Source organism: Phoenix dactylifera, chromosome 15, assembly GCF_051530095.1.
Source record: "Phoenix dactylifera cultivar Ajwa chromosome 15, Ajwa_hap1_PhDact_Kaust_v1.1, whole genome shotgun sequence".
NCBI classification, from domain to species: Eukaryota; Viridiplantae; Streptophyta; class Magnoliopsida; order Arecales; family Arecaceae; genus Phoenix; species Phoenix dactylifera.
Window position 1 is genome coordinate 9569947 of NC_143204.1, and position 8039 is coordinate 9577985.

The window sequence follows — 8039 nt, forward strand, 5'->3', positions numbered from 1 at the left end:
TTATACATGTGCTTGATCAGTATAGAAGTTATGAAAAGCACCATACATCAATCTTGAGTGAAGGCAATGCTTCTGTGAGAGGATACGAGGTAGTGATATAGGACAAACCCATGCCAGATTTGGCAAAGTAAAAATAACCTTAACTTGGCCAAGGAAATCCTACAGAATCTAGCCCCGAGTTGAGGATGGGAGACAAAGGGCATCAAGACACCACCCTTTGTGGAATATATATCAGGACTCTGCACGGGATGCTTTGACTACCTATAAAGAGAAAAAAAGAAGAGAGAAAGAGGAGATGCCTACCCAAAGGCGCACTGAAGCCAGACCAGAACATCTTGAGAAACAAAAAGCCATCTCCAGAAAGAAACTAAAAATAGTGTACAGCTAGAAAAATCAAGGTACTTATTCATTAAGAAAAATTCTTGAACCAAATAGTTAATTATCTTTATGAAGGGGACTTCAAAACAATGATCTCCTGAATCTTTACAGAGAATTATCCATCCTTTGATGCCAGATATGCGGAGATTCATAACAAATATCTGTTCATGGGTTGAGCAAATTTTTGGGGAAGCAAATTGTACAACTGACTGGATGGCAACTCAGTGATTTGGGACTCCCCCTCAATCTTATCCGCTTGCTTTCGGGATGTCATATTAAGCAATGCGAGTGGATGTATTTACTCTAGGGCTTTGTAAAGCAGCCGACCCAAAAAAAAAAAAAAAAAAAAGGAACAAACAAATAAATGCAATAGGAAAAAAAAAATAATGTTTACTGAAAGCAAATTTGAATAGAAATTAATCAGAATATTTGGTAGCCTTATTCTTAGTAAATCAACCAGCTTTCTGGTACATCTGCAGTACAAAAATATAAAAAATAGCACATACTTGACAATAGCTATCACACTGCCAGATATTACAGAAGTTTTTTGTTTGAAAAAAATAGTATTAGTCCGTATGGCGCCAGCATAAATCAAAACACTTCCGAATATATCCCGCAATCTGATTTTACATCTCAATCAAACCCCAAAAAACCAAACCTAAACTCAATGTAGAAACAAAACTCAAACCTTAACTCAATGTAGAAACGGAACTCAAACCTAAACTCAATGTAGAAAAGAAACTCAAATCTCAAACCTTACACAAAATCCTATATATTTGAATTCTCCAGAATTTAAATTTTTGAAACCAACTCTCTGGTTAGCTCTAATAATTAACTAACCCATATATTTTATAGAATGTCTGAAATTCACAGTCAAGCGCCTGATCCACTGGATTCTTCACCTATTATAACTCTCGTATTGAAAGAATAATCTCTTCCTATGTAGCAATTCCTGAGCAAATGATAACAAAAAACCAACAGAAAATCAGATCAGCTGTCATCATTGCTAATTATTGATGCAATGACAAAGAACATGTAATAAAAACATAAAGAACATGGAAAGCATGCATGAAAAATTTAAGGCATCCCTCAAAATAAACAACCATATTGTTAGAATTAATGCAGCAATGAAACCTTACTATAAATAAAAATTTGTCCTCCCTACATGTCCGATATGTTTGACAGGACAAGATTGGCTAAAATCCATCTGACACTTTAACCACTATTTCATAAGGTTAGTATTATGAGCATCCATTTATAAGTATTTTAAAAGCTATTAGCTACATTGCGATGCAGTTCATCAATTAGACTGATGGACATGCCAGAAGTACTGTTTTACCAATCCTTGATTTCTAAGCATTGTGAAATTAGATCATCGTCATAAGTATTATGGATCTATATAGAAACAAAACACTGTTTTCTTGACTCGGTAAAAGGAAACATTTGACAACTGTTTAGAATTCAACCTTCTATATTTATTTTCGAGTTAAACAATCTCTAACCAGTTCCTCATATCAGCAGACTATTAGAACACACCTAGGGGTCAATAATATTTACAATTTTTAAACCATGAGATTAAGTGTTTCTTGGAAAGAAGGCATTAATTAACAATTTAATTTAGACGTGATTGATTTCTTAATTTGAATCATTTGTTTTGAGTAGTCAGTTTAGCATCATAAATCATTTGACAGCCCATTCACAAGTCCAGCGAGATGCCATCCGGAATGCCCCATATGGGCTCTGGAAAAAGGTATGCGTTCAACTTCAAGAGTTTCAAACATCGATGAGTTTCCAATAACAAGGTAGAAAGAAGAAAACCCTTGCAAGCATAAAACGGTTGCTGATAATTATGACATAGGCCAAGGCACAGCCAATGTGGTGTGGATGTCGAATCCATGTTTGAGACTCAAATGAAGTGGAGGGACCAAATAACATGGATGAGGAAAATTATTATGGAGAGCACAAGTACAGATGCGAATCAATGAAGATGACGAGATACCGCTGGTACCAAGTAGATAGGAAAAGGCTTTCTAATATATCCCAACTTTCACCAAGACTCACCACACAAAATGTGCATGGCATTTTTGAAAGTCATGGAAACTTAATGATTGGTCGTGATACAATCAACCTACTAAGTACATTTATATTTTTTTCAATGATGTACTTCCTTTGTTTTTCTTGCTAAAGTATTATGCAGTCCTTAAGAAGGATGTAATTCACAAAAGATGGGAGTGAAATCAAAGAAGCATTATCTCCACATGCAAACATCCAGTCATGCTGCAAGACTTGCACAAACATATGGTGCAAATATTCAAATGTTTTGACATACAAGACTCCTTCGACTGAAGACATATAGAAGAAAAACTCGTATAGAGTTCCATGTTTTCCATGAGTTCCAAGTTTTTTTCTATACTTCCATCTTCCTATATACAGAACTTGCATGCAGTTAGATAAGGTGATGAAGTCTCTTACCTATATGTGTATATCAGTTGGTAACAACAAAACCACCAATATTACCAGATAATCTAAATTATCTAAGATTAGCTTATAAAATACAGAAAATTCATATCTCAGAGGGAAATAAAATGAAGCTGAAGGAGCCTCTCACCTCTATTTGTTTGTCTATTGGTAACACTATGACCACCCATATAAGCTGCTGAACCCTTGGCAGTGACATCCGAAGCTGCATTGCCAAGCCCATAACTGAATGGACCGGACCCATCAAGTTCTGAGGATACAGTCCTCCAAGTTGTGTCTCCATATATTGAACTATTACCAGATGAATCTGCATAGTTTCCTTCATACACATTGCTTGATGCAGTAAAGGAGGAATTAACAGGACCAGTCCCAGGGATTCTTCCATAAGTGCTGGTATCAAAGCTACTCTCCCCAGCTCCATAATCCAGATCCAGACTCATTCTAGCATAGCCCGAACCACTGCCCATACTATGAGCCAAAATAGGTGAAGAGGAACCACCCCAAATCACACTGCTATTACCAAATCCACCAAGGCTCCCACTTCCAGATGCCATTAAGGCATTAGAACTTGCAGAGTTGGTAGTATAATTAAGGCCACCGCAACCCCATGAGTTACGAGTCGCTGAACTGAAAACTGACCTAGTACCAACATTACCCCCACTGTACCCAATAGGGTTACTATATCTACTCATATTCCCACTATAATAAGGGCTCAATGCACGTCCATAATTGATGTTATTATTGAAATTTGAGCTTCCACCAAAGTTAGGGCTCATCCCTGGCTCAAAGTTCAATCCAATTCCATAGCCAGCACCAAATGAAGAGAACCCATTACGCCCACCAGCTACTGCTCCAAATCTACCATCCATCCTCATTCCATTGCCTCCTATGGGGCTTGGATTGTAAGCCTGCGTGTACGCATTGAGAAGGCTACTGACCCTGCTCAAACCATAGTTATATCCCCCAACAGGTGAGCGCATGCTTGGCCCTGGGGACAGTTCTTTGGGAACAGCCTTCTTGACCTCAACCATCTTACCATTAAGCTCATGAAAGGTTTTAAGCAGCACCTTATCCGCAGCATCCTCTGAACCAAAAGTGATGAATCCAAAGCCCCTCGGCCTTCGTGTGTTGTGATCATACATCACAACAACATCAGTGATAGTCCCAAACTGCTCAAAGTACTTCTTGAAGTCAGCTTCGGTTACAGTGGATGCCAAGCCTCCAACAAAAATTTTTTTGGTGCGACCAGGAACCGGAGAACCATGGGAACTACTGCTGTTTCGGTGAAGGATCTGTTGGTCATCCCTTGGAACAGCTTTTTTCGCCTCCACCTGCAAAATTCATTAACCAAACACTCAAAATTATATTGAGCAAACAAAGGATCAGAGCAATCCTATAACAATGGCAATGCTGAATTAGGGATAACATGTTAATCCGAATGCATCTGCATATAATTGAAAACAGCTGAAAGGCAGAGCTAAGTGGCTACCATCCGGCCATCAATCAAGTGTTTCTCCGTGACAACTCTCTCCGCAACGGCAGGGTCCGCAAAGACGACGAACCCGAAACCACGCGCACGGCCAGTGGTCCGGTCCTTCATGATAACGGCCTCCACTACCTCCCCGAAACCCTTGAAGTACTCCCGGAGGCGGTCTTCGTTGGTGTCCCACGAAATCCCTCCGATGAAAAGTTTTCCATGATCCAACTCCATCCTTTACTCTGCAATCCGCCCATAGAAATCATCACCATGACAAGAATCCAAGCTCCAATTCCAGCACAAAACCAATGTTATTCATCTAATTCAACAATAACAGCTACCACATGTATCAGATCCAATCTAGAATACACAATTCAAAGGAAAACCGATGCACACATATCAAAATCCATTTTTTTTAACATCCGATGAAATAGATAGATAAGAAAAGAAGCATCACACGATCGACATCAGATCTAATAAACAAAAAGAGAGAAGAGAAGAGCAACAGAACCCAACACAAATCGCATAACATCCAGTGAAAAATCCAAAGAGTAAACAAGGATCCCATCGAATTCGATCGAGGAGCTTCGGATCCTCTTCGGATCGACCATAGCCAAATCCAGCACCTCACGACACCGATCAAATCGACAGAAAGATAGAATTCAGACAGCTTCAGCCATCAGGAATAGAGTATGGGAATCAAAAAAAAAAAGAAGAAACAAAAGAAAAAAATCGAACAAGGAACGCTTACCGACCGATCTGAGACGCTTCGGAATCGAGAGTTCGAGAGGGGATCCTCGCTCTCTCTCTCTCGCTCGCTCGCGTGCAATCTCTTCAGTAAGATCTGGGAGCCGGCATCGGAAGAACAACAGAGGAGCGCCTCATATATACTCGCCCCCAGGCCTCTATTCCTTTTTTCTTGTAGGAAAGAAGGAACGGAATCTCTATCTCCGGTTACTTTTTCCTGCTCTTCCTCCAATTTCGCTCGTCTCAATTAAGAAAGCTACCATAAAAGAGCCCAAAACCATATATATAGAAAGGAAAGAGATGGAGAAGGAAAGAGTGATCTCTGGTGTATGGGAGGAGAGGGTGACGGGTCATGATGGTATGGTGCGTTGCGTTTCAAAATAAACAGAGTCAAATATTCTCCTTAAATAAAAAAGGGAGATTATAATCGGCTGGATTGGTGAAGTTCTGACACGACGTCAATTGGTTCCTCGAACATGGTACTTAGGAAGTAATTGAGCATGCATTGGATCAAAATCTAATGGCTCACTCTACCCTTGAGGAAAGGATTTTCAATATTAGCTGCTGGGGTGCAAATAAGTCGGATCACATCGGATCTTGAGTGATCCTGATCTGACCCAATTTTTTGTTTGGATCTTAATTTTGAACTCAGATCCGATCCGATTAAAGATCAAGTCGGGTCGGATCAAACCACGGCTACAATTTTTGACCCAATAGGTTATTTGGGTTGGGTTGGGTCCATGTATAATCCGGACCCGACCCAAAAAATTCAGGTTCGGACCTAAATTTTTTGGGCCGGGTTCGGATTCGGTTTCAAGTTATAACAGAGAATTTTTGCTCATCCTTCGTCACAACCGGTTAAACCAACCCTTACCTAGAACTCCATCGTCGCCGCTTCCACCCATCTTGCTTCCCCTCCTCCTGTTCTCTCCTCTACAAGTGGTGGTTGTGGTGGTGACAGAGACATATAGAGGAGAACTCCATGGAACCAGCATTAGGGGTAGCATTCGGGTCGGGTCGGGCATAAACAGGTTGGGTTGGGATGCAGGTCGGGTCAAAAAATTATAAACTTGAATCTGACATGTTTATTAAACAGGTCAGAAATTACAACTTGAACCCGATCTGTTTATTAAATAGGTAACCCGATCCGACCCATTTAACCTGTTTAATAAATAGGTAACCTGTTTAAACCGTTTAAACAGCCCACCCGACCCGTTTAAATTGCCCACCCGATCCATTTAAACAGTCCATGCTGCCCAGTGCCCACCCGACCCCCTCCCCTCCCATTCTCCGCTCACCAGGGCCCTCACCCGTCTCCCCTCACCAGGCCCTCCCAGTTCTCCCCTCCCCGTCCTCCCCTCCCCTCCCTGTTCTCCTCTCACCTGGGCCCTCACCCGTCTCCTTTTTTTTTTTTTTGGTAAAATCTCACCCGTCTCCTCCAAGACGCCGCCTTTCCCACTTCATTCGCCTCTCCCTCCATCCGCCGCCGGCGGCCGCCGCCCACCTTCCGGAAGCCCCGCCTCGGAAGTCGGAAGGTCCCACGACCCCAACCGCGGCAAGCCCTGGGCCATCGACCAGCACGTCTCTCTCCATGGCCACCACTCCCTCCTTTGCTCCTCCGACGACCCCTCGGATCTCGATGAAATCCTTCGACCCTTGGCCCCCTCCTCCGACCTCGACGCCGGCAATGCCATCGTCGTCGTCGAGTCCCTCCTCACCGACCTCCTCAGCATCATCAAAGGCCTGTCGTCCCCGAATCTTCCGCTTCTCCTCGGCATCATCAAATCCCATGAAAAGCTCATATCTGAGGGGACGGCAGGAGGGGCGACAGCCGAAGGGAGACCTTCGGCGGCTCGGCAGCCGAGGGAAGAGAGGGAGAGACGGCGGCTCGGCAGCCGGGGGAAGAGAGGGAGAGATGGAGGAGGGAAAGAGGGAAAGAGCCATTGGATCTCATCTCCCGCTCCCAGCCATTGGATCTTGGAATTGTTAGCCTCCATCTATTTTATTTGGGATAGAATAAGGCCCAATGTGGCCCATATATTAAATAGGTTATACGGGTTAAACAGGTCAGACATCTAAAACTTGTATCCGACCTAATTAATAAACAGGTTAAACGGGTCAACCTATTTACGACCCGAACCTATTTAAGCCAAACACAAATATATTTATGGTAGGTCGAACACGGGTTAGGTTGGTGGGTCGAGTCCTATTTTGCCATCCCTAACCAGCATTATATGGACCGGAGCGTCGACATGGATGTGCTGCTCTTGGCTCTAAGCCAGACCACCACCCCAGAAGAGCTCCACACCGTGATGTCTCCTTATCTCGGCACCTCCACCGGCTCTCCCCTCGCTTCATAGTCTCCCTCCTCTCCTGCAAGCCCGACTAGCATCGCTCCCTCACCCTCCTCGACTAGATGCTCGATGTCGCCTCCTACCCAGCTTCCATCTTCGTCTTCAACGTCGTCCTCTGCAACGCGCTCCACGCCCGCCAATTCACCCTCGCCCTTGGCCTCCTCCACGAGATGCGTCTCTCCCTCTGCCTCTCCCCCGACGTCATCACCTACTCCACCCTCATCTCTGCCCTCGGCCAGGCTGGCCACATCAACACCGCCCTCTTCCTCCTCTTCCTCGACGCCGACGGCGTCTCCCCCGACCTTCCCCTCCTCACCACCCTCATTAACCTCGCCCAAAAGCTCGGTGGGCCGGTAACTGGTCTGGACCACATAGCCCCTCACTTGACATGGACAATAACAGGATATCCATCTTTACCTACTCGCCTTTCGCACCCAGACTTAGACCAGCACTTCTCCTTATCAATCAAATATCAGGCTCTCTACTTTGAATCAATCCAACCGGACCAGCTCTCACTCGCTCGCCAAGAGTGACTGTAATTGGATGAGACTGATTCCCTTCACCCCCCATGTGCTCTTACCTCTGTTCGAGTCTGGGTTCGGGTC

The 8039-nt window shown here is 43.8% G+C and overlaps 1 protein-coding gene across 2 annotated transcripts; it reads right to left on the bottom strand.

Annotated features, from left to right (window-relative positions):
* Window positions 1–767: 767 nt before the first annotated feature.
* On the bottom strand, window positions 768–5457 carry LOC103724005 (heterogeneous nuclear ribonucleoprotein 1-like). 2 transcript variants are annotated; one of them, XM_008815122.5, is made up of 4 exons: window positions 5089–5457; window positions 4346–4575; window positions 2987–4187; window positions 768–1330 (listed from the first exon to the last, which is right to left on the bottom strand). In XM_008815122.5, the coding sequence occupies exons 2-4, from the start codon at window positions 4565–4567 to the stop codon at window positions 1317–1319; spliced, it is 1437 nt and encodes a 478-aa protein (XP_008813344.1). In that variant the 5' UTR covers window positions 4568–4575; window positions 5089–5457; the 3' UTR covers window positions 768–1316. The 2 variants fall into 2 exon arrangements, with proteins under 2 accessions (XP_008813344.1, XP_008813343.1); XM_008815121.5 differs by having other exon boundaries at window positions 5085–5457.
* Window positions 5458–8039: the final 2582 nt, after the last annotated feature.